The sequence below is a fragment of the Panthera leo genome, chromosome B3 (genome assembly GCF_018350215.1).
Source record: "Panthera leo isolate Ple1 chromosome B3, P.leo_Ple1_pat1.1, whole genome shotgun sequence".
Classification (NCBI taxonomy): Eukaryota; Metazoa; Chordata; class Mammalia; order Carnivora; family Felidae; genus Panthera; species Panthera leo.
Window position 1 is genome coordinate 67,003,454 of NC_056684.1, and position 27,313 is coordinate 67,030,766.

The 27,313-nt window shown below is 34.0% G+C and overlaps 1 protein-coding gene across 2 annotated transcripts in view; it reads left to right on the top strand.

Annotated features, from left to right (window-relative positions):
* The window catches only part of DPH6 (diphthamine biosynthesis 6), a 172,581-nt gene that overhangs the window by 25,628 nt on the left and 119,640 nt on the right, over window positions 1-27,313 (top strand). The window contains exon 4 of one of the 2 annotated variants that reach the window (XM_042942480.1): window positions 11,996-12,290. The exons of the other annotated variant lie outside the window; for it this stretch is intronic. Within the exon in view, the coding sequence (XP_042798414.1) occupies window positions 11,996-12,181 (186 nt within the window). The 3' untranslated portion in view covers window positions 12,182-12,290. Of the gene's footprint in view, window positions 1-11,995; window positions 12,291-27,313 lie in introns of those variants that run through there. 2 annotated transcript variants of the gene reach the window in all.

Sequence of the window (27,313 nt, forward strand, 5' to 3'; positions counted from 1 at the left end):
CTTCCCTTCCATTCCTACCTGTCTGATCCTGTCATTTCCATACAAGTTTCTGGGTTCAAGTTATAATGAACTAATCGGTTTTAGGAGATTGCTTTTTATATCTGAATCTTTGCCTGTACTTTTCCATATCCTTATCTCTGTTCTAAAGAACTTCTCACTTCATACACTTCTATGAAATGGGCTCTAATTTATCTGCTTCCTGTATTTTCCTTCTCTGTTTGTCTATACCTCTACTGTTTTCCTCAGGACATTAGTAGGATTATTTATGTGACTGTTTCTTGCTAGATTGTGAGACCCTCAAAGACATACTCGGTACTCTTCATTTTTACATATCTAGTGTACAGCAGTATTTCTGGCATATGGATGCCTTTTAAAGGATGACTGAACAAATTAGTCCAAAGCTTAACAAATTATATTTTATATCACAATGTGTCTAATTCAGGGGAGCCACAACATTGTTATAAAATAGGATGTAATGCCATTGGTAAATTCATTTTGTTTTTGTTTTTCCACTTAGAAGCTTAAATGGAATAGGCATAATTGTGAAACTTTTCAAAATAAGATATCCTATCAGATTTGGCACTATAACCCACTAAGTATACCAAGAATAATTTCCAGCTGCAGAGTACTTTATAAAAATGCTGAGCAGATACTTTTTCAAATTATTTTTGGTGTCTGCATGTTAGAAAACATGCTTATGGTGGAAAATTGCTCTGTGGATCTTTTTTCACTCTGAATATTAGGGAAAAAAACCCTTGGTGGTTGGGTGGCTTGAGGCAAATCCAAAAGGTTTGGAGTGGGAGGAACATATAAGAGGCCCTTAAGATTTGCAGGGAGGACCCAGACATAATGCTAATTAAACAGGCACATAGCCCTGTACAGATTGCTCCTGGCTCTTCAGCATTGCACAGCTTGCCTCAAGCCCTGTCAGTTCCCAAGATTTTGGACATTAAACCTGGTCCCTTGGCACAAGAAATGCTTTGCTAGTATTGATTCTGGACCCTAAACAGAAGAGTTGGAATCAGCACAGACAAGTGTCATTTTGACTCCCAGGTGTGACTTCATTGAGGCTGTGTTATTGCTGGCCCTTCAGACAGTAAAGTCATGCATGCATGAGAAAGCACATGATGGAAGATCTGTCTGGAAGTAAAATGTTGGATTATACTTGTCAATTATTACAGTTTGTAAACTTATCGCAGGTCTAGAGTCTTCATCTGTAGATTCCCCCTAAAGCTTAGAAAATGTGACTCCCTCATTTTAGCAAAATGATTATTCTGTCTCCTAACCTTGAACTTTCTCCTCTTGGTATCACTGATTGTGTGTGTATATTAAACATGCACATATATACTCTTTCAATTTATTTTTTGCCTGGTTCAGTGCCTCTCTATAAATTTACTAATTGACTTTCCTTATGTTCCTTTCTTCTGCAAAATATAGATTTCTATCTTAACTCTATGTATTTTAAAGTGTGTTGGGTATGTCTGACTTATCTTTCAAGTCTCTGGTGTCTGGGTCCTATTGAATTTTTCGTCTTTTTTCCTGTCTATGCTACCATTTATTTTTTAAGAAACCTTTTGCAGATGTCTGCTTAGGAATTGTGTTGTCTAAGACAACACAATGTATGTTTCTATCCTACAGTCCTTTACTTCAACTCTAGACCTGTATTTTACCTTGTCTTTGTTATATTCTCTATTAAATGACTAAGAACATATTACTAAAATTTACAAGTATAAATTACTTTATTCATTTGTTGTTATCCTTCCATTTTTTCATAGCACAGGACTTTATTGGTAGTGACACAATGGTATGATAGATCTTAAACTGATATTTTTACATTGACTTTCCCTTTTAAATTGGGAACTTGTTCATCCAGATAATTTGTGGTGCTTATATCATAAAATAGCCATAAAAAGCAAAGATGATATCAATAAATAGAGTTTTTAAATTATTAGTATTGGTAAGAGATGATTCAGTAGAGACTTGTTCTGCGACATGCTGATGTGAGAAAAAAGTTGAGTGAATAAAAAGGATGAATTAATCAACCTTGACTTTTCCTGCTATCTTTAACCTGATACTACTGCACTTTATAGACTCCTCTATGTTTTTCTTTCTGCAAACATTAATTGGATGCTTATAATGTACCAGTAGTGTAAAGAGATGTTCAAGACAGTCTCAGCCTTCAGAGAACCTGGAGAGACAAGGTAGAGTTGCCATTGGAGTATGCAATTAAAGTGCTATGGGAATTGAGAGGAGAAAAAAAATCTCATGTAGGAGCATCAAGAGGGTCTTATGGGGGAAATTACATTTGATATCCTTGTACGTTGTTTGGGTTTTGACAAAGGCAGGCATGAGCAAATGTCTAAGAGAAAGTTGCAAATTAGGGGCAGAGCTTATCCAAACTCACAGAAGCAGGAAATCATGAGATACATGAGGGAAGTAGCAAGAAGTTCAATTTGGCTAGAGCTCGGAGTTTAAGGAGTAGTGGAAAATAAGTCTACAAAGGTTGATTGAAATAAAAAAGGAGTGTCTTAAATTTTAGGCAGGATTGTGTAGGCAAGCCCCTAAGTTGGTATTTTCCAACTGAGTTTAATGTGTCACAACCTTTTTTTCTTTAAATGAAAGAGACTGGAATAAAATAGAAAATATCAAAATGCATTGTACATAGTAAGGTTAATTATATTTTGTGAAATGTGCATTCACATATGTGAATATAAATGAGTGTTATGTGAGTATAAATGTATGTTATGTATATTCTACACTGTTAAACAAATTGTTATAGTTAAACAAATTTGAAAGCCACTACTCTGAAGGATTTTGCAAATGGAATGACATAGAATTGTACAGTTGAAGGGAACTTCAAGGACATTAAGTTGAACCACTATAATGATGCGAGAAATGGATTAGAGAAGTGGAATTCTGGAGATGAGGAGCTCAAACTGAAAACTGAGATACTGGGCTAGATGAAAGTTTCTGAGGACCTGAACTGGGGGAATAGCAGTGTGAAAGGGGAAGAACGGACATTGTAGGTGGATTGATAGGGCTTGACGGCGGCTTAAATAAAAACATGTTTAAATAAAAAGTGACAAGGAGTCTACATGAAGTACTTCATAAACTAACAGTTCCATGTCTAATTAATTCAGCTTTCACTGGGCAGTGTTTCTAAGCAAAGTGAATTACAATAGCTATGTATTACAAATATTGTGACACTAAATTTTACAGCACCCTGTCTTTGTCATGTGTTTAATCTGGTGTAGGATGGTATAGGAGATGCTTCATTCAAGCTGGCTTCATTTAATCAAGATTAACTCTTTTTTTTTTTTTTTTTATAAATCAAGATTAACTCTTAATAAATCTTAGTCTTACTACAGGTGTTGGTGAGGATGTGGAGAAAAAGGAACTCTCTTGTACTGTTCTTAGGAACAGCCAAGAACACTCTGGAAAGCAGTGTGAAGGTTCCTGAAAAAGTTAAATTAGAAATACCATATGATCCAGCAATTGCACTACTGGGTATTTACCCAAAGAATACAAATACACAAACTCAAAAGGATACATGCATCACTGTGTTTATAGCAACGTTATTTACAATAGCCAAGTTGTAGAAGCAACCCAGTTATCTGTTGATTGATGAATGGATAAAGAAGAGGTGGTATATACAATGGCATGTTATTCAGCCATAAAAAAGAATGAAATCTTGCCATTTGCAACAACATGAGTGGACCTAGAAAGTTTAATGCTAAGTGAAATAAGCCAGTCAGAGAAAGACAAATACCGTATGATTTCACTAATATGTGAAATTTAAGAAACAAAACAAATGAGCAAAGAGAAAAAGAGAGAGAGAGAGAGAGTGAGAGAGGGACAAACCAAGAAAGAGACTCTTAACCATAGAGAACAAACTGATGGTTACCAGAGGGGATGTGGGGGATGGGTAAAATAGGTGATGGAGATTGAGGAGTGCACTTGTGATGAGCACTGACTGATTAAAATAAAAACTTAAATAAATAAATACATAAATGTTAGTCTTGATGGTGCTTTTAACTGAATGTTTAACATTTTTTTCATATTGTTATATGTGGTACATACCAACTAAAAAATTTGTTTCCCTATTTCTTAACTCTAAATAAAATCACCTAGTGTGAATTCCCAGAAGGAAGCGAAAAGTACTATATTAATGAGCTTAACATAATAATCTGTGTAAGTGGGATTTAATTTTATAGTAATTGAATTAAAAACTTATTTACTGGTGATCATGTAAAATATTGTCTTTTCTTCAGCTTTATTCATATAGTTGAGATAACATTGTATAAGTTTGAGGTGTACAATGTTTTCACGTGATACATTTATATATTGCAAAATGATATCACCCTAGCATTAGCTAACACATCCATTCCATCACTTATTTACCGTATTTTGTTTTGTTTTTTTTTGTAGTGAGAATATTTAAGATCTATCTTTTTAGCAACTTTCAAGTGTAATACAGTATTATTAACTATAATCGCTATGCTGTACCTTAGACCCCCAGAATTTATTAATCTTATAATTGGAAATTTGTACCCTTTGATCAACATCTTCCCACTTAGCCCACCCCAGCCCTTGGTGACCACAATTCTACTCCCCATTTCTCTGGGTCCGGAGGTTTTTAGATTCCACATGTGTCTGTCTCTGGCTTATTTCGCTTAGTATATAATGAGATATATGTGTACTACATGTCTTCATCCATTTATCTGTTGATGGGTTGGATTGTTTCCATATCTTGGCTGTTGTGAATAATACAGCAGTGGACACTGGGGGTGCAGGTTATCTCTTTGAGATCCTGTTTTCATTTCCTTTGAATATATACTCAGAAGTGGGATTGCTGGGTCATACGGTAGTTCTATTTTCTTTTTCTTTTTCTTTTTCTTTTGAAGAACCTCCATACTGTTTTCCATAGCAGCGGTATCAATTTACATTCCTACCACCAGTGCCCAAGTATTCCCTTTTCTCCACACCCTCACCAGCACTTGTTATCTGTTACCTTTTTGATAACAGCCTTTTTAACAGATGTGAGTGGTATCTCATTGTGGGTTTTGATTTGCATTGCTCTGATGATTAATGATGTTGTGCACCTTTTCTTGTACTGTTGGCCATTTGGATGTCTTCTTTGGAAAGATACCTATTCAGTCCCACTGCACATTTTTAAATTGGATTACTTGTGGGGCTTTTGTTGTTGTTGCTGTTTTTTTTTTGTTTGTTTGCTGTTGAATTGTATAAATTCTTTATGTATTTTGAGTATTAACCTTTTATCAGATACATGATTTTGCAAATATCTTATTCTGTAGGTTGTCTTTTCCTTTTGTTGATTGTTCCTCTAACTATGCAGAAGCTTTTTAGCTTAATGTAGTCCCACTTACTTACAAAATACAAAGTCTTAATAGATTCTGTAGGCTTTTCGGCATCATGTTAGATTGAACCTGGCTTCAGACCTGTAAATTAATTGACACCTTAGATATTTCACTTATGGTTTTCCTCCAGTCTCTCCTTTTATAATTTATCCTACAAACTCCTGCCGGGTTAGTCTTTCTAAAGTGTAGATCCAATCACATTCCTCTCTTCATCAAAAATCCTTGTTGCTCACCATTGATCTGTCAGGTGCTCTGCAATATGGCTTAAGCTTATCTTTCATCATTTCCCAGTATTCCCCCACATGGAACCTATGTTCCATCTAAACTAGGCTATGTCAGAACTCATTTTAACCCACATAGGCCATGTCTTTCCTGTACAGTGCTGTGCTATAGTCATAAATAATCCTTCCTCTCCAGTAGCTTCTTTCACATGGCATCTCCTTTTGATATCTTCCTTCAAGTGCTCACTGAATGTAATATCTTTCTCTCTGGAACCTTCACATAATATTGTATTTCTCTTATAGTACTTTATCTTGATATTCAGAGCTACTAGGTTTTGTTTTGTTTTGTTTTGTTTTTTATCTTGTGGGTTTTTGTTTAAAGATGCTAAGTACCTTGAGGAGCCGGGCATTGTATTCCTTTTTTTTTTTTTAATATGAGTTTTTTATACAACTCTTGAACTATATAGACAATGTGTTCAACTGTACTTCTCTGGAATTCATTTATTGCATCTGTAAACTACGAATATATCTTTCTGTTTCTGTTTTTTTATTTATCTGTTTTGAGAATAAAGGTGAAATATACGAGAGCCTCTTTAGGTTTCTAGGAAGAAAGATGCTCTATAAACTAATCTTCTTTTGTTTTTTTGTTGTTGTTTTTCTTAGCCTGCCGACTTCATGTTAGTGCCAGGTTTTCTTTCTACTTTATTCCTTTGCTTCCAAAATAATCCAGTAAAGCTAAATAAAGTCAGTTTTTTTTTTTCATTGCAAAGTTCCATTAGTATATTAATATTAAGCAGTTGCTGTAAGTTGGCATTGAGATGAGTGTAATTCCTCTTGACTTTATTAGTAAGTTAATACAGAGAAGAAAAAGAATGGTAATTGTTCATATTGTGAAAGAGGTTTTAATATGGGGAAATTTGTATTTTATATTAGATTGAATTTATCTTTCTACATTGTTGCCTATAATTTTTGGCCCTCCTGAGACTTTTTTATAGACTTTTTCATTCAGATAATTGAACCTATTCTAAGGGACATGTGGAATTAATGTTTTCTAGCTAGTTACCTACATGAATAAACTGATGCATGGGTCATTCAAAAGAAGATAAAGAAGTGAACCTGAATATGACAAAACTTGTTATCTACAGATGCTTTCTTTCCATCAGAACTTACTTTGGCATGTTCTTTTCAGATTTAACTCTATGGTTATCTTTAAAATCTAAGCAGTGTTTTCTCTACTAACTCATTTGTAAAAAGCCTCAAGCAAGGACTTCCATTTGAAAGTTACATGAGCTGACTTTAGAGAATTTAGATTTTTGAAAGAGCGTATGAAAAAATAAGATATTTTTAAAAATGGCTCTTAAATGTCCAGTGGCAATAGAAAAGGGCTATTATATACACTCCTGTTTGTGAAAGCTATTACCTCTCAATGCCAATGGAATTACATCACAGTTACTCATAACATCTCCAGTGCTGGATCATGTGATTATTTTGTGTACTTGCACACATTGAGTGCTCAATGAGCAGTTGTTAAATTAAACTTAGTGAACAAAGTTAAGCGCATCTAACCCTGATAAAGTTCATTGCTCCTTGTAGATTTTTATGAAAATACATTGACAAATAGGGGTGCCTGCGTGGCTTAGTCGGTTAAGCATCAGCTCTTGATCTCTGCTTAGGTCATGATCTCTCGGTTTGTGGCTCTGCATCAGGCTCTGCACTAACAGCATGGAACCTGCTTAAGATTTTCTCTCTCCTTCTCTCTCTGCCCCTCCCCTGCTCACTCTCTCTCTCTCTCTCTCTCAAAATAAATAAAAAAAAAATTTTAAATACATTGAGAGATCAGAAAAGGCAGAAATTATTTACCAGACATTTGTTTCCCTTCCTTTACAGAATTCTTTTTTACCTACTATACGATTGGTTTCAGAGCCATTGAAATGGCTCAAGGTCTATTTTAAGACCAGTTCCCTTAAAGGTTCTTTCCTACATAGTAATTTTGCTGGCAAGTGGGGAAGGCAGAGAGAATCATTATTTGATAAATAATCCATGGTCTCCCTTTTGAGCTTTTCACAATTTAGCTCCGTTAATAATTTTTACTTGTCTCATAGTCATTTTTGTGGCTTACTTAACCCTCACCGAAGTTCTACTGATTTTGAGTGGTCATATAACCTGAACTTGGTCATAGAAAACTAATAAAAATCAATCCAGTGGAATTCAATGCAGATAATGTGATACTGTAAGACAAGATTTCTTAATCTAGGGGGGAGAGGTGTTTTTGAACTCTGAAATTCTGTGCAAATTTTTTGTATATGTAAATTTTTCTGGGGAGAGATTTTTATCATAGTCTCACATTGGTCTCTTCAGAAGTTTAATAACTACTGCTTTTTAAAAAATTTTTAATGTTTATTTATTTTTGAGAGACAGAGAGAGACAGAGAGTGAGCAGGGAAAGGCAGAGAGGGAGGGAGACACAGAATCCAAAGCAGGCTTCAGGCAGCACAGAACGTGATGTGGGGCTAGAACTCACAAACTGTAAGATCATGACCTGAGCTGAAGTTGGATGCTTTACTGACTGAGCCACCCAGGTGCCCATGGTAAGTACTGTTTTCATCCTCAGTTTCAGAAAGCCTTATATCCTGGGGGGTATTTATGACTACTCAACTTGGAATCAGTTGTCTTTTGACTGTGTAGCACATACTGTGCTCAGTACTTGGAGGTCAGAGGGGCTCCCTGGGTCTTATGAAGAGTGAAGAGGGAGCACCTGCGAGCCGATGAGGAGACACGTATCTCTCAAGAACGTCATTAAAATCTCAAAGAGAACAGAGTGCAAAGTGGCATCTTCAAATTTCAGGCAGGGAGTAATGGGGACCAGATGGGCAGTAGACTTGTAGACCTATACGTGGTCTGGCTGGCTCATAATAGGCCCTTGGGTTTGATGTTGAAGGAGAGAAGGATAAGGACGTAAAAGATGATTTCCTCAAGTGTAGTTTTTATTTGTTGAATTTTTGTTGTGTTTAGTTTCTTTTGAGGGAAGTTATTATGTTATGCCTTGTTTTACATATTTATTTTCATATACAGTATATCTTGCTTATTAGTTTATACCTCATGAAGGCAAGGACTATGTGTTTTTCAATTTTGGATACTCTGCAGTGCTCACCATGAGGCCTTGTCCAAGTGAGACGCTCAAAATTTTTGTTGTATATTTGCTCTAAGGATGCTGTTGAGGATTTTTACCATATCACACATTTAACTTTATGGCACTCCAAGGGTGAAATATTTCTCCGGATTTGGTCTTTGTAATAGTCTTGCCTTAACTATAACTGTTGGACAGTTTTTATTGTATGAACACTGTAAATCATGCAACTCGTTCTAGTTTTCGTTTTATATTGATTATTAGAAAGCCCACAGCCATGTGATTTTTTTTCAGTTATTTCTGTATTATAATTTAATTGATGTTGTTTATGTAGCACAATCTGCCAGGCACTGTTACACGTTGTATACATTATATTCTAATTTATCTTTATCAACCCTGGTCTACTTTCTTTATTTTGCAGATAAGTAAACTGAGATATAGAGATTTTAAGTAACTTGTCCAAGGTGACACAGGTAGAAAGTAGTAGAATATGTACTTTTAATCACTATATTCTTCTGCCTCCCACCATTACATTGTGTTATCAAGAAGATACTACCATATAACAGTACATATATAGTGCATATATAAACAAATAAGACATGTGTGAATTAACTGTGAGACAGAGGGGTGGGCATGTGGTTTGATAAGGCAAAGTGGGGTTATTGAGTCAAGGATCAAAGTGATCTATCTGTGTTTGATCTCATTTCATAGCTCTCAGAATTATTTTAAATCTTTGCTACTCAAAGTGTAGTCTAGGGGCTGGTGCTGTCCATGAAGTGATTGTTATTGGTTCAAGGTCAGCTATTTATAGAAATGGAAAATAAGCATTTGGAAACTTTTATACTTATTTGAGAGTATTTTTATATCTGTTGGATCTAATAACAAAAAAAATTGGCTTCATATTTTGTATGTTTGTAAAATTTCTCTCTTTTTTTATATTTTATTTTAATTGTGTTTTATAGATGTTTCTGTCTCCAAAGTTTTAGAAATTAAGAGAAAAATACCCTTGTCTTTAACACAGTTTGAGAAGCACTGTTCTAGGTAACACCTTTAAGCTATGGTTTGTTTGAAAAGGAAAAGACATGATCTATAGCTTGAAATTACATTCTAATCTAAGTCTGTTTCTGAAGATGAAGTAGGAATCAGTACATTTGGCTACTTTGTCAGTTCCTTGGTTCTGTGAGAAAAGGCCCTAAATGAATTGACTTGGAAGAGAGGGCATTTTTCATTTTTTTCTTATCCTTAGTACTTTCCTCAAGAATGACAACATTTTAATTTTTTTTTAATGTTTATTTATTTTTGAGAGAGACAGAGACAGAATGCGAGTGGGTTAGGGGCAGAGAGAGAGGGAGACACAGAATCCGAAACAGGCTCCAGGCTCCGAGCTGTCAGCACAGAGCCCGACGTGGGGCTCAAACTCACGAGCTGTGAGATCATTACCTGAACTGAAGTCGGATGCTCAACCAACTGAGCCATCCGGGTGCCCCAAGAATAACATTTTAATTAAGTCCTTGATCCAGGGTAATAATAGCATGAGGAACTTGTCTGTCATCTGTAGTTACAGTTTCCTTCCATGATTTATCAAAGTTGCTAATAAGGCAATTCATATTTTTTGTGGGTGTTCAAACTGTTCCCTGGAATAATGGAAAAATAAAAACAAATAAAAATAAGCAAACAAAAAAACAGAACATTGCTGTTAATTCCAGATTAATAGATTAGTATGATTTTTCATTTATAGAAAATAAAAGTTGCTTCAATGAGACAATATTTATACTAGTTCAGCTTTTAATTTTTTTTATTCTTTTTGGGCAGGATAGGAATCCTCCTTCTATAATATAATATGTTGTAAAGGAGTCCCATATAAAGTTACCAACCTTAATTGAGTCTTTGAATTTTTTTTTTTTTTTTTTTAACGTTTATTTATTTTTGAGACAGAGAGAGACAGAGCATGAACGGGGGAGGGTCACAGAGAGAGGGAGACACAGAATCTGAAACAGGCTCCAGGCTCTGAGCTGTCAGCACAGAGCCCGACGCGGGGCTCGAACCCACGGACCATGAGATCATGACCTGAGCCGAAGTCGGACGCTCAACCGACCGAGCCACCCAGGCGCCCCAGAGTCTTTGAATGTGTATATAATTACAATATACCTCTTCAAAATAATCTCTTTTCCGTGATCCTCCAAGGTTGCATTTGAGAAGACTCTCTCACTGGTTTTTTGTTTTTTGTTTTTTGTGTTTTTTTTTTGATGTTTAAAAAGTGGCCTCCAAATAGAGAAATGGGCTAAGGATATGAACAGGCAGTTCATAGAGAAAGAAATCCAAATGACCAAAAAATGTGCAATCTCACTTACTCAAAAATGCTGCTATTATTTTGGCAGGATTAAGAAATGATATTGGTTTTGAAGAAACGAGTGTCTTATGTGCTGCCAGCAGCCCTGTAAATTGGTTCAGCCTTTCTGAGGTAATTTGGCAGATCTCATCAGACACAAAAAATAGATTCTCTTTACCAAACATTTCTACCTTGGGAAATTTATTCTGAAGAAATACAGATGTATTCAAAAATTAAGAAATGACTGGCAAACTGAATTATGGTGTATATATATATATATATAATGGAATATATAGCATCAAAAATGAAGTTGCAGAAATACATCTGTACATGTTATTAAGAGAAGCAAATAGATTACCAAATACCCTGTAAGGTATAATTACAGTTTTGTAAAACATATTTGTGAAATGTATGTATAGAAAAATAATTGAAAGATGTATTTAGATCTGCATGTAGCAAGTATTAAGAATGTGTAATTTTTGCACATTTGAATTTTTAAGTTTTTTCCCTCTAATGACTACATTGTATTTGAAGCTTCTTTGTTAATGATTTGGCCTCCATTTTAAAATGCACAGAATGGTCTAGGAGGAAAGGAAACCTGATAATCAACAGGATGTTGCCATTCCCTAGGTCCTTTTCTGAAGGTTTACAAGGAGCCTGTTTTTCTTTCAGAACTTGTTCTTGAAAGCTGTGTTTGAGTTTTGTGGTTATTGTTGCTGTTTTTCTCCCTGTGACAAATGCCTATCATTTTCTAAACAAGAAAGCCAATGTCCCAGTTAGGTGTGTGGAGTGTTTCTCATTCACTCTCAGCCCTGTTGTGTTAATACTGAATAAGCAGAGACAGCCTGACCAGTGGTGAAAGATAGGACGCCAGCCTCAGGGCTTTTTCTGCTCAGCCCTAAACCTCTGATTGCCACGTTTTCCTAATTTCCCATTTCCAGGGCATCGCTAGAGTGACCTTGCCTGCTGAATATGATGCTCTGAATCTCCAAGATTTTCACATGAATTTGGAAGTGGGCAGTCAGGCAATTGTTTACAGGACTCCAAATGAACTGTGCACTCACAGCAAGTTTGATAAACACACATTTCCTCCTTTTATCAGTGAGATTGCAGAATGTGAAGTATGAGTTTCCAGTTTTACTCATTCCCTTCAACCCTTTTCCTGTTTAAAAACTTAGACATACTAATTGGATGCTGATCTGTCCCTGTTTTTTAGTCTGTTTACTGATAGTTGACGGTTTATTCCAATACTTACCTAGGCGAGGTTTGGCAGTTCTTTAAATAATAAACTTCTCATGTATTCAACTTAAAGGAGATTCATCCCAAGGAATGCAATGTGAGCACTAATTAACAGTAATGACTGCTAATCACTTTGCTTTTTATACTCCTTTAGGAGCACTGCTATTACCCAATGTAGTTAAGCAAAATGCTTGTATATGAATCAACAATGCTGCATCCTTTTAGCAGCTATTGCTCACAATCAAGCTTTGCATAAATTAGAGTTAACTAAAATTGATTTTAATATCCTGCATTTCTTTCTGCAATAGTAACTAACATATCCAGTTAAGTACACTGGATGTTTAAAAGGCAGTCCCTGATTTTTTTTTTTTGTAGTCATACTTATGGTAGATGAAAAGCAAGATTGCAAATAAATTTTCTCACAGTTGACGACCTTCCTCTTAGATTTCTACAAAATTGCGTGCAGCATACTCTTCATAGGCACACGGCAACACTTGGATTCTGTTGTAAGAATTTTATCACATCAATGAAAATCAATAGGTTTATGTTTAATTTTTCTGAATTTGTGCATTTACTTCCTAGAGGATCTTACAGTTCCTTTAAATTATATAGCCCATTTATATAAACTTGGTTCATAGGATTGTGCATTCAGTGTTCATTAAAAGGGGTTGTTTTATTATGTTTGGTGTATTATTAGACTCTTATAAAAGCTTTCTGTTTATTTACATGCATTCAACATACCTACAAACTGCCTTGCCTCAGGAGGAGACGGAACAAAACTCATAAATTAATAATTTAAGGGAGCAATACCCAAGTAGCATTTTGGTTAACTTAATAAGCTAAAGCCTTAGAGTCAGTGCTGGCCACTTTAACAATGCTTTACTTTTGACTTTTATTGGCTGAAAATAACTTGTTAAACCAAGGCTTTTGTCATAAAGTGAAATCTACATACCATCTGAAGTCCCTTCCCCTCTTTTTCGATTTATGAGTAGGTTGACATATTATTGAAGAATTTTTAACGCTTTCACAGTTCTGCACTTTGATTTCAGAGAAGGTGCTAATCTCTCTGGAAGTTTGGGAGTGACAAAATGAGTTGTATACTGTTTTTCTGGGGAATTTGGGATTCTTTATTAGAGGCCTTAGTTTTATGATGGTACCTATATTAATGTTGATTTATCAAATATGTGATGTGGTGTTGCGATCTGATATGCATTAGCAGAATGTCCTCCTTTCGCATTTTACATGTTATCTGTAGTTGCCTGGTCATGACATTGTAATTCTTATAGCTAATGTTAGTGTTTCTACAGAGGTTCAGCAACTCAAGACATTATTTTTACGTCACCAAAATAAAATGATTTCCCTTTTATTTTTGTATTGCTTTGTAGTGTCAGAGATCTAAATTTTTGGTGAGTAAACAAGTGGAAAGAATTAAGTGGTAGTGTAATGAAAAGGTTTATATTTTTTATACTAGTCTTATTGTAATACATTGCAAACATATGTATTAAGAAAAAACTTTGGCACTATACTTAATTGAATTTAGTTTCAAAGAACCCGCAAGAGGAACGATGTAGAGAACAGAAAATATATGGAAGCTTAATTGAATGTTATTCATATCTAATTATAATCTTTGTGCGTATTGTTGTAACTTTTAAATTTTGTATCCCAGTACTATTGCACAATAGCATGAAATACGTGTCTGTGAGGAAAAACTTGTTTTTTCTATTTTGCTTTGAGTTTGAGTTCCTGTGTGTAACAAAATTACGTTTAAAAACGGTGAGGATTTCAGTTTTGATCCTTTTTTTGTTTTGTTTTGTTTTGTTTGCAGTGTGTTTACTTTCATGTGAGAGTGATTGATCTGTAGCTGTCATTTTACCCAAAGAGGGGACAAATGGAATTGGCCTTTTAGACAAAAGTATGCAAACAGACTGCATTCTTTCTGTTGATAGAATTATGGAAGGATTGCATGAGGTGCCACATTCATTTTCCTATTGATTGTAAAAAGGATTCTGCAATGGGCTGCTGTTTCCATTGGATAAGGAGGTGCTATGATTAGTTACCTTTCTCCTGAAAGCACTACAAAAGAAAATGCAAAATGTGTGCGGTGCAGTGTTCTCAATTTGACAGTTGTTTTTGTTAAGTTTTTTTGCCCTATTGAAGTCCAGTCTATTTTTAAAAAAACATACATTTTGGTTTTGTCCCTTATATTAAGCTTGGTAGATTTCCATGCGTTTGACCCTTTAAAGAAATTATACATTGTAGACAGTTTTTCTAGGCTTCTATTGTAAAGCTTCAAAGCTGATGCAACAGTGCCCTCTGTAGTCTTTCAGTGAACAGTAGATAAATGTAGATGATTTGGAATATTCAGGTAAGAAGCAGGATATTTAAATTTAATTTTTGCTCAGACAAGAGACTCCTTTTTCCTGACTAGACATTCTTGTTTTTCACGAGCGGCTTTACTTTAGACAAAGGGAACAAAGGACCATTCTGAGTTTTCATTTAGAATTATTGGCTACCTCTTGTTGTTACCCAGTGGTAAATCTCAAGTTTTATCAGACATTCATCAGGGTAATTTGAGATAGAAGGAATCTTACAAGCTGTACTGTCTCTTCATGAAATATCTTTTTGAAGTTGAGTTCCAATAGGAGTATTTTTAAAAATAATTTAGTTCCTTTGTGCTCTTTTCTTCTATTTAATTAGAGCCTAAGTGGCTGCCTAGAACTTAACTTTTACTTGTCCCTGAATTGGGTAACACAGGCTTTATACAGGACATTATTTAAATTCAAACCCAGGGAGTTACACAATGTCTAAAGTATTTGTCATTCATTAGCATTGATTTAAATTTTAGATTTCCCTTCCTTTCTTTATTGGTTACCTATTTGATTGTATATATTGATAGCTAAATTTTTCATTGTAAACACAACTTTATGTGAAGTTATTAGATGATAATAAAAGCAGGCATCATATTTAGCTGTGATCAGAAGAGAAAAATACCACGGGCTAAGTTTGTTTTCCTTCTGAAAGGGTTTTAGTAAAAAGAGCATGGGCCCAATCCTAGCTTCTCCATGTATTCACTATGTAATATTGAACACATTTCTTAATCTCTGAGCCTGCTTTCTTATCTGCAGAATGGGAGTAAAAAGTGTTTATCTTTTGAGGTTTTTGTGAGGGATTAGAGATAATGTATATTAATTGGCCAAGTTGTTACAAATGCCCAAATGGTTACTTTGTTCTAAAAAATCACAGTGTGAAGGTAAATGGCATTGTTTTATACAGGGACATTTCAATAAAAATCTAGAGCACATTTAATACACTTTAGATTTTTCAAAAATTTCTGTCTCATGACTTGCAATGATTTATGTGAATCTGAAAGCTGACATGGCATCCCTCAGTAATGTGGACTGACACAATGAGATGTGCATTAACTTTCAAGTCTTTACAGACTTCATCCCCAAACTTCTTAAATAAGCCACGTTTATAAACTCTAATGGACAGTTACTAGCAAACCAATGTTTGGCAACTTGTGAAAACTGATAATAAATGAAACTCGAACAAAGAGTCTTTTTTTACTGTTTCAAACCCTGGGTGTATTGGGGAAAACTTAGGATGCTTTTTGTTTACCTGTGTTCTCGGTAGTAGTCTAGAGCCCATATTTTTCTAGGTAAGTGGATTTTGCTTTCTCTACCCAGTTACAGAAAAAGACTGATTTATAAAAATAGATGAAAGTGGAGCTTTTCTGGTTGAAGTGGAGATGGGGGCTCAAGTCTCTTTTTGAAGGAACAAAGTTTAAAAACCATTTTGGTGCTATACCATATATGTATATGTGTGTGTACACATAGATATATTTTCTCTCTCTCTCTCTCTGTCTCTCTCTCTGTCTCTCATACAAAGGCTTTGTGCTACTTTGATTTGAATTCAGAGCAGTTAATTCTATACCTAGCACATAAAAGATGCTCAATAGTTAATTCTATACCTGGCACATAAAAGATGCTCAATTAACATGTGCTAAATACAGAATTTTTTGAGTACCAGGCCTCCCATTATTGACACAGAAGATTTGAGATACCATATGTTTTAAAATGCACAGTTTAATGTGGCAACATACTATTACAATAATTGTTTCTATGTGAACCCATTAAACAAGCACACTTCAAGTGTAATTCACCAGTTTATTTTTTAAAAATCAACTTGTTGTGACCACAAATAGTAATGGGAAATGAATAAAACTGTTCAGAACTTGTCTTCCAGATGATTAAAAGCTGTTGCATTCCACAGTGATGGATTTAGCAAAAGATTCTGACATTTCAAATGACCTGATGGTAAAAATAATCTTGCACAAAGAACTTGTGAATTAAATTTTCTCAACATTGACTAAAGCATTGTTTTTCTTGTAAAGTTCTTATTTGTGCTTCATATTGATTTTGAGTAATCCTGAATTTAATGTTATAATAAACCACATTTTGTTTTTAGTATATCATTTGGGTTAAAATTGAGAACTATGAAAGTATCTTTTTTTAAAAAAAATATTATAGAGAAGGAACCAGTGTTTGAAACCAATAGAATGAAATGGAAACCAAATATGGTAGGTTTTTTTTTTTTTTTTTTTTAATAGTGACCAGTTGCAGTAAGAAACATGTTTAAAATTAAATTCTGGTTCATAAGACTGACAAGATGCTGTCTACAAAAAAAAAAAAAAAAAAAAAATGAATAAGGTATTTTTCTTTGCAATGAAAGTACCAAATTAAGAATCTGCTTAATTAAAATAATGATAAATGTAGATTACATTACTGAAGACAGTGAAATACAGCTGCTCTGTCTAGTGAGAGCCTGCATAATTTACCAAGACTGTACAAAGAAGCAATGGAGCAGCCACTGCAGACTGTTAGAGGAAATGTCCTGTTTATTCTACATACATTTCTTTTTTTAATTAAAATGTCAATGATAATTTTATAGCAGTCCTCCAAAGAAATCCCTTAAATTTCTTCAAGGTGGTAGAATGTGAAATGAGATCATCGCTGCTGAATGAAACAGATTAAACCCAAGAAAAAAGTAGCATTTTATTATTTTTTATTAATTCAGCTTTCATTATTAGGAGTTAATATTGAAGTATGTATGGTTTTTTTTTTTTTTAATGAGTCTTTCATGAGAGAAATGTGGCAAAATCTTTGAATACGCATTTTATTTCAAAATCTCTTGGAGCCATAAGCACGATTTGGGTGGAGACATAAGTAGCATTGCTTACAAATAACAAAATAGGTATGTATACCGTGGAATTCTCTAGGTGAGACAGACACCTCTGGGTGTATCAGGATTGACTGAGTGGTATTTCCTCCTCAGCTCCATCACTGGACTATAATGATGACCAATAATATCTTTATAATTACATATATTTAAGAAAACCAATTTTGTGTATAACAAATGCTTTTTTGTTTTTGGTGGGTTTTTTGTGTGTTTTTTTTTTTTTTGTTTGTTTGTTTGTTTGTTTTGCCTACAAGAGATAAGTGGGATTTCTGGAGTCAGACTTATCTGTGCTCTAGGCTTTACCACATGCTAGCTATATGACCTTGGTTTAGTTAACTTCTCTACACTGTGGCTTTCACATTTGTAAAGTTGGGGCTGGCGATAGTACCTACATCATAGGATCGTCATGAGCATTTAATGGGATAATCCATGTAAAATAGATCATAAAGGAAGCCTCAGTAAATGTTAACTATCACATTAAGAATAATAATAGTAATAGTAATGTTAACTAATATTAATGTAATGTTAATATTAATAATATACCAACTCACTAGATAAAATGTTTCTCCTGCACGGGAACAATGGAAGAATGCTCATACTTAACTAGTTTAATAGGATCATTGTTTAATAGGATCAGTTGCTTTGACATTGATGAATATGTCAAAGCTTGTGCATTTCAATATGTTTGTTTTAGACTTTGCATTAGGTTGATACCGACTGGAATTAATTGAATATTTTCCATGGTTTAGTTTTTCTACAGGGTCTTCCAGGAGTCCATCTGCTAAAAACTTCTTAATGGAAAGGGTTTGTGGGCAGAAAATGGTCACATCACTAAGAATTTGAGAAGTTTATATGAGAAAACGGTATGAGGAGAAACTTCTTCAGATGATTTTATTCTATACGCTTTTTTCTTTGAACTTCAATAAAATGATAAGTGCTAGAAGTGCAAAGATAAGAAGTCACACACTATATAACCATTGTTTGTAATGTTTACACATGCTGTATGAGTTGCAGAAGGTTAATATACATTTACTTTTTTTCTCTTGGTTAGTTGTGGGCTTTTTTCTAGTTGCCAGAAATGTAGATGATTAAGGCACAGTGCCTGTCTCAGGGAGGCAGAAAGTTACTGCTATGTATTCATTGAAATTATTTGTAGCAAATTCTTTGCTCTTTTAAAAATATTCCATTTTTCTTGTAGTGTATCTCTGTTCCATGACTTGGCATTCATCCTTCATCGTCTAGCCATTGTTGCTGAGTTTCTCCTAAGAATCCTGTGGTCTTTGAGGCTCAGTATTGCTCTATCTGTGCCTGTTTGGGAATTATACTGACGACTTTTGATTTAGCGCATAATTTTGACTAATACCTTGAAATAATTTATCATTTCTAGAGTCTTAGAATCTCCAGGCTTCTTCCCTATCCTGGTCCTCTCCAATAGAGAGCAGGTGACTATACATTAACATAGGTTTTCAGTGCTTCCTCCACAGTACTACTGTAAGATGTTCGCTGAAGTGTGAAGTATGATATAGCACTGAAATTGAATCAGACTTTCAGTTCAGTGTATCCTGAGGTCATTATTAGACAGTATTTGCTTCCTATTTTAAATTAATTGTTTTTGGAAGGCCAGTAGCTGCCCCCCCCCCCATTATTTATAGAAGCATCTTTGCATTTATTTCAGACATTCTTTAGGGCCATCACAGATCAGATTCTGTCAGAGGCTAGGTGATATTATAAACTTTAATTTTAAGTTAATATCAATGGGCCTTGTTTCACATGGAGTTCTTAAACATTTATACTTACATAGAAATTCGGTCTTCATCTTTGAGTAGCTTGTATTGTGCACAGTTTCTTCTCAGAATGTTATTTGTGTATATTTTAGACAAAACAATGCTACATGATAGATAAAACTTATCTAATTTGTGAAGATTTTATATAATTAGAAGCTGCCAAACTTAGGTTGATGTTTTTTGCTTTATGGTTAATTGATAATTACCAATTCCCTACTGTGTGTAAATCCTTGCATTCACTGAATTCTGTTTTATATAATGGCTTTAGTGTGGCTACTCTTCACCCTATGTTTATGTTGATTTGGAATCAACTGATTAGTCAAGCAATCTGAAATGGAAATGATACAAAGCATTTACAACCAAGAAAAGTTAAGGGAAAATATAGTAAGTTACAACTAACTGTTACTAATAAACTAACTAAAATAATTGTTTCCTAAAAGCCACAGCTTGTGGATTGTACACATTTTTGAGTGTATAATTTTCATTATCTGCACAGTTTAAAGATGTGTTTTAACTACGTTTGTCAAAAGAAAAAAACAGTCTTTGTAATTATCAACTTTTAGAAAACAAAATGAAGATCTATAAATTGTGTTTTGATTTATTGGTAACCAGTTTCTTATATTTAACCTAAACGCTGGAATAAGCCTCCTAAAATGGTTATCATTTATTTTCTGCCATTATTTGGTGCTTTTGCGTAGTAAAAATAACACTGGCATTGATGAGATCCCCTTTGCTTTCTTTGTGTAGTTATTAAATTCTAATAGATCTGACTTTTCTGCATTCTTTTATTTTACTTTCATTGTTTTTATGCTTAACTATCTGTGTTTGTCCTCTGTCTTCTGCCTCTTAGGTAGTCCAGAAAGCTTCTTTCCTCTGAGACTAGGTTCTTTGTACTCCTCTTGCAGACACACGTACTTTCTCTGTGCAGTGAAAATAGCTTTGTTATAACTTCACAGGGTTCTTACCCTTGTTCTTCACGCCTTGTTTTTTTTTTTTTTTTAATCTAAATTACTCCTTAATATTCTTTGATACTTAGGATAATTGTTTTCTAAATTAAGGAGAACACATGAAAATAGAAAAAAATGTGAAGATCTTACTCAAAATTCAATCATTTAGAGTTAACATTTTGATGCATTTCCATGCATATATACTTAACATACTGTCATAGATACACACAGACACACACACATGTATAATCAGTTGTGTGTATAACTTTGTAGACTGCTTTCTTTTAACTTAAAATATCAGGAGCATTTTCCATGCCATTAAAACCTCCTTATGAACATAATTTAATGGCTACTTAATATTCCATCATGTAGCTGTATAATAATTTCCTTAATGATTCCCTAATTTTGTAAATTAGGCTGAATATAATTTTTAGTATAAAAAATAGCACTTTGATGTGGGTACATCAATTATTGTCAACATTTAAAAATATTAATTTCTTAGGATAGATTTCTAGATGTATAATTAATGGTTCAAAGTATATGATTATTTCTCAGGCCATTGATACATATTGCCTAGTTGATTTCCATAAATAATATACCTGTTTATGCATGCATTATTTATATTTTGAAATTCTAAGTCTTTGTTTAATGTGTCTGAAACCTCAACTTGGAATTCTATTTTTACAGTTCCTGGCATGTGGTGAATACAAGCTGGGAGTAGCATTCTGCCCATCTTTGACTGCATTTTATTCTTGGAACAAAACCAAAGAGATATGTGTTAGGGCAGCTCAGTCATGTAACGCAAGGCATAGGGTGATGTTTTTCCCCCCATATTGTGAGAAGTCATTTTCCAGTGTTTTAATGGGACTACATTCAATAGATAATCTGCCGCAAAGTGGGCTGAGTTTTAGTATATTGCATACTAATATTGTGCCATGTGGATGAACACAGATGCAGAAATAGATGCATATATGTTATTTTTTTTTTAAGTTCCAGATGTCATATGAATTAAAACTCATTTTTTTCTGATAAGTTCTATTTTCTGACTAGCCACACTGTAGTCTCTGGATATCAACTGGTTTATTTTCTACTGGCATCATGAAGTTTGGTAGTATTTAGAAATTATTTCCAGTTTTCTCATTAAATAAATGCTGATAGACTATTGGATTAATCACAGGAGATTGATCATTTTGGGTATATATATTTAATATCAAGCATAATATTTTAGGTATATTTCACACTCTACAAATTATTACTGTAGGTGTAAGCCATTACTTCATGTTCACTAAATCCCGTAGAAAATATCTTATGCTTCCTTTTTTTAAAAATGAACTTCTATCATTAATGTTGGCTATTTTTATTATGTCATGAAAAATAAAACAATAGTGCTACTCTTTTGAATTTAGTGGACTTAGTATAGTAACAATAGTTCTATAATAATGGTAAATTCATTTGTAAGAATAAAACAAGTAATGTTCATTTCATGGTAATTATAACTAAATGGTTACTTAGACCTTGGGAAAAGAGAATTAGATCACCTTTTTGGTATTATAACTACCTTTTGCTGTTGGTCTCTTTGCTTTCCCAGAACTAGTTCTGTGTTTATTTGTATTATACAACTAGTATTAGGGGATGCTGGCATCTTTGACATACTTACTCTTTTAATGCTTATTGCTTGGCAGTTTCTTGTTAGTGTTATGAACAACATTCCAACACACCGGCTTAGGCTGGTATGTGGGAGTGTTGTCCAGAGGGGGTATTGCTGTTTTTTCCTAAGCAGCTGGGTTCTCACTTTATTTCTTCTTCTTTCCAGCTCTAAACATATCTGCCTCTACGCACTGTGTACACTTTGTGGTTCCATTCTCTTCTTTCTCCTGTCACTTTCATTCTGTTTCTCCTGTCTTCCTCTTTCATCTCCCTCATGCATTTGTGCATGCTCATCCGCAACTATACATGGATTTTCAGGTATTAAAAACAAAGATTGCAGGATCTAGATCTAATTTAGTTGCTAAAGTTTTACGTACATTTTCTCCCTGTTTTCTCTTTCATTATTTAAATTGGGGTCATCTGTAACATTTACACGTTTTTATGAGTACAAGCTCTTCTGTCCTTAAGCCTTTATGTCTCTTAATGATGAATAAACGGTACAACTAGAGAAAAAAAAAGACCAGAACTTCCAAAACTTCACTATGTAGACGAGCCATCCGGGAATCTTATTAAACATCCGGGTTCTGATTCAGTTGGTCTGGGTGGAGCCTGAGATTCTAACACGTGCCTCGGTGATGTCAGTTCTGCTGGTCTGAGGCCCCACTTTGCATAGTAAGGTTTTAGACTCTGGTTCCCTGCTGAGAGTGTCATTTATTTAGAACAGGAATATTTGAATTTAAAAGCCAGTTTGTTCATATATTCGCTGTACATATTAGCTATAAGAGTCTAATACCTACAAGGATGAGAGGGTACATTTTCTTTTAAGACATAATTTGCTATGTTTCTACAGTTCTCTAATTTAGGCAGTGGTGAAGCATGGTGATTTAAGTGATCTCTGAGTCTTGGGCATTCTGTGATGGTCCCATGTACAGCTTCCCTGGTTTAGTTGGCTGTTTAGTGTAGACTAATGATGACATGTCTCTAGGTTGATGTGGGTGATTAGATTTTATGGTGTTGAAAAACTTTTCTTGTGGAAGTTTTGGGAATGAGGGTGAGGGGTGGGGAATTGGGACCAGGGATGGAGGCGCTGGTGTAAAGGAGAATGAGATTACAGCAGAAAAATGCTTTGTTCCTTCTCATCCGTATGATGAGCACTAGGAGAAGCATGGACAACTGGATTAAAATGAGTTACCTGTTGAAAGTGAGAAAATCACCCAATACATATGCAGAAGTTATTCCCATTATGCTTTTAAATAACAGGTGTTTCATGTCTTTTAAATAAAGAGATCCACATAATTTCCTGTGTAAAAAATGGACAGCTTCTAGCACTAAGGATGTATCAGAACCTACAACAGATTAGAAGATGGGCTGATTTTAGAAAGGAGATGCTGTGACCAGCTTCTGCAGGTTGGCCCATTATTTGCAGTCCATTAGTCAAATGTGACCACCATCAAAACACTTGCATCTTTAAATTGCAGAATATCTTGATCTATAACATTGTTGAGGAAAAATGATCAAATTATCTAACATGGTTGGTTCCTGAAATGACTGAAGCCACGTAGTCTGTTGTAAACTCGAAGAAAGAAATGTGGGAAGCCTTTCCCTTGCCAGTAAGCTCCGTGCTTGAAAATAAATTGTATTTTAATTTATGACCCAAAAAATTCATCTAGCTTTTGCTTTTTCAAACCTTTTCAAACATTATTTTAGAACTAGGAACAACATTTTAGTTATATTTCCAATCTTATTTGTCTATGTACTTTCAATGAATATAGATTGCCCTTTTCTTTCGGCAGCCTACATTTAAAAAGCTTATGTTTTGCCATAATACAGTAGAATTATTTGTAGTAATGTTACAAGTCTCTAAACTGCATGAACATTATCCTGCTGTTTTATTGTTTTATAATGTAAAAGTAAATGCAAGCATTAAGAAATGTGCAGTGCTGTCAGGCTCCTTCAGGATTTAAGAAAATTGCCCCAACTATTGAAGAACTGAAAATAATCTTTCAGGTCGCAAAGAGCAGTTGTTATAATATTGCCTAACATTTTGCTTTCTTTTTACTCTAACCATAGTGGTGATTTGAGTCAAATGCTAAAAAAAGAAAAAAAAAAAAAGAAAAGAAAAAGAAAAAAAACCCTCAGATTTTATTTAATTTCAGCACTGATATTTCTTTGTAAGAATTGCATGTAAAACATCATGGTTAAAAAGTAGGAATAAACTAGAGGACTCATTCTTAACTTTGCATAAACTTAGATCATAAATCTGTTTCTTGTAATAACAGAAATTTTGCAGACCAACTTCTTGATCCAACCTGTAAATTTGATAAAATAGGCTTAAATAGTATGTGTTAATCACAAAACTGAAATTGTTGCTCTGAGAGCTCTTCATAAAAATGAAACAAACATACAAACAAAATCTAAAAGCCATACCTTCCAGAAAAGTTCACGTGAAGCATTTTGGATTTTTAAAATGTAAGGAAGGAGGTATTCCTTACGGTTTTAGCCTTTTTTCTATCTGTTTTAAAATATTTCCATTTAAATGCAGATTTTGATTTTCCATCTGGGACTAGGTGGAAGCCATTCTATTACACTACTAAAAGAATAATCCACTTTAACACAACATTTCTCCCTAAAGGGATGGTCTTTTCTAGTCATAAGGTATTATTTTTCTCAGAATGATATTAACATTCATGATGTAGCGATTTTATCTTGATTTGAAAGATGTTTTGTTCTGGCAGTAAAAGGGATTAAGAGAATGTCTTTTGTATCCTGTTGCTAATATATATATATATATATATATATATATATATATATATATATATATATAGCCTTACCTTGCTCAAGATTAGGTATTAGCAATTTTCAGAGTTTTGGGTTGGGTTATGAGTTATATTTTTAGAACATTAAAATCTTTAAACCCAGTGAAATGGAAATCACCAGATTCATTTAATCGAATTCTTAAACATTGGGTTGTACAAATATTTTTTTTTAACAGATCAAGTAGCATATTTGAAAATTTCTGAACGAGCTGTAACATTTTTTTGGTTTCATTTTCTTTTGCCTTGTAAAGAAGCCTTTTGTGTACATAAGAAAAGTGTTAGAGCAACTAGTTACTGCATTCAGTGTCATAAATGTGTTGATTTTGTCTCACCTTCTAAATTTATTAAAACTTTAAGATAAAGAGGGATTATATTAATTAAATGGAATGTCTCAGAAGAAGAAAGGCTCTATAGGCCTCTCTGCTATTTGTTGGGCAAAGTCTTGGCGTGCAGAATATAGCTATCCAAGGCTTAAAGCACATTGGGACCCTGTGTAGGATGCCAGCGCCATGCCCCTAGGCGCACTGTCATTCAGCCGGCAGATTAATTAACCAGAGGCTGCAGAGGCTCGTGCTTTCAGTCAGCCCATTCTTGAGGCAGATAATGCAAGGTTTTTAAGACTTTGAACATTCAAAAAAGTTTTTTTCTTTACAGAATCATAGTGTATAGTGACACTTTTTCTAGGAATCTAGGCATATATATATACAGTATATGTATGTGTATATATATATATATATATATATATATATATATACACACACATATATTTTTTATTGTTGTTGTTCTCTTTGCACATGTGATTTTAAAATCCAACCAGAGTATGATATGTATAACCCCTAAAGAGAAAATTTTTCTAGTGTCAGTGTGCACGCTTAAAACTTCCTAATTAATGATTTATTAAATCACACTGAGTAGTGGGCTCTTAATTTTGATTAAGATTTAGGAGGATTTAACAGAGTCAACTTAAAAAATACATTTTTGTTTCTGATCATAAACTATGCTCATTCAAATTTTCATTAAGGTCACTTTTTATCTTCAGCAAGGACATTTCCATTCATACATACACAAAAGTGTTTTGAAATGAATGAAGATTTTTACATTCTAGTGTTTTATTTAAGCAACAGTTTTAAAAAATAACTTTTAACATACCTATATATTACATTCATCTTTAGAAATGCGTTCATTAAATTTGATTGTTTTTTCTTTTCAATCTGGTGTGTTTTAGAATTATATTAAACATTGTTTAATAGCTTAGGGATAAAATAATAACTGATTATTTTCTAAATATAGCGCAAGGTCTATGTTGATCAGATAGTGTTTTATTTGTGGCTTAAAATTAGGAAAGAACAAGGACATAACTAAATGCAAGAAAAGGCATAATTTCATTTTAATTTTTTTAGCAGCGTCGATACAACTCCCTCCTCCAACCCCCAGCCTTTTTTTCTCTGACACTGTCAATTTGTTAGCGTTCTCACTGGAATTTATTTTGTTGTAGTAAATAAAAGACAAGTCATTATTAAACAGATTTTGCTGTTAATTCAATGTATGATTACCCTTTGCCATAGGTACTTTTAAGGGCTTTTATCCAAAATAAAATTCATTAAAAATGCAATTAAAAAAATCTATTGTTAATGACTGCTTGAGTGACTGGCTCATAATTGGCTCATTACAATAAAAAAGCAACTGTTTAAAAATCCCGACAATGAGATACAGTACAGAGCGAACAATTCATTGTAAGGCCCTATGTGATTACAGGATCCTGAAGGTGAAGCAGAGAAGCGTGCAAATCTGAGACTCCAGCACAACTTTCTCTTTTACACCAGTACAGTGAGTTCAGGTCATGACCTAGCATGGGCTGTCCAAGTAGGAGCCCCTCTTATTTACAATGTCCCTCACTGAAGAGTAAACTTAGGTAATATATTCCACTTTAATGCTAGCACTCAGACTCCTCTTTGTTTCCCTTCCCCAGAAATCTTTTCAGTTGACTTAGATTACAAAGTTGTAATCAGGAAATCTTTAGTTCTGTTGGGGCTAAACTAACAAAGACAATATTGTCATACAAGCCATCATTATTACCTGCCCTTTTGTTAATGCAGGGAAGCATGTAAATAGCTCTTTTTCAAGCTCCAGAATTTTTATTTAAGCATTCCTAGAGATTTGTTTTGTTCTAGTATTTTGGTGGTTTGCTATTTGTATTAAATTATTTTGAATTCATTAATTTTAATTCATTTTATTTTAGGCCATTAATCCTAAGTAAGATAAAAATATAAACTTGGTGATGCAGGAGGAAAAGTAAATTGTGCACGGTAAGGTTTTTCTTAACAAATCAAAGTTTTATTTCTCTTTTTGTGTCTTGGATTTGGCATATTATGGTTTTAATAATGAACTTTGCTATGTCCAACATCAGCTGTTCTCTGTAGAGTATAAAATTGTAAAATTCTGACAAGTGTAAGTAAGAATGGTCAATAAATTTCTGTTCAGAGTTCCACCTATAAGGCAGAAATCCTAAGTTCCAACGGTAGTTTAAAGGGTGTCTTTAATGAGCCCTGTATTTCCAAAATGCTTTTCCTGTTTAAGGCTAGAAAAAC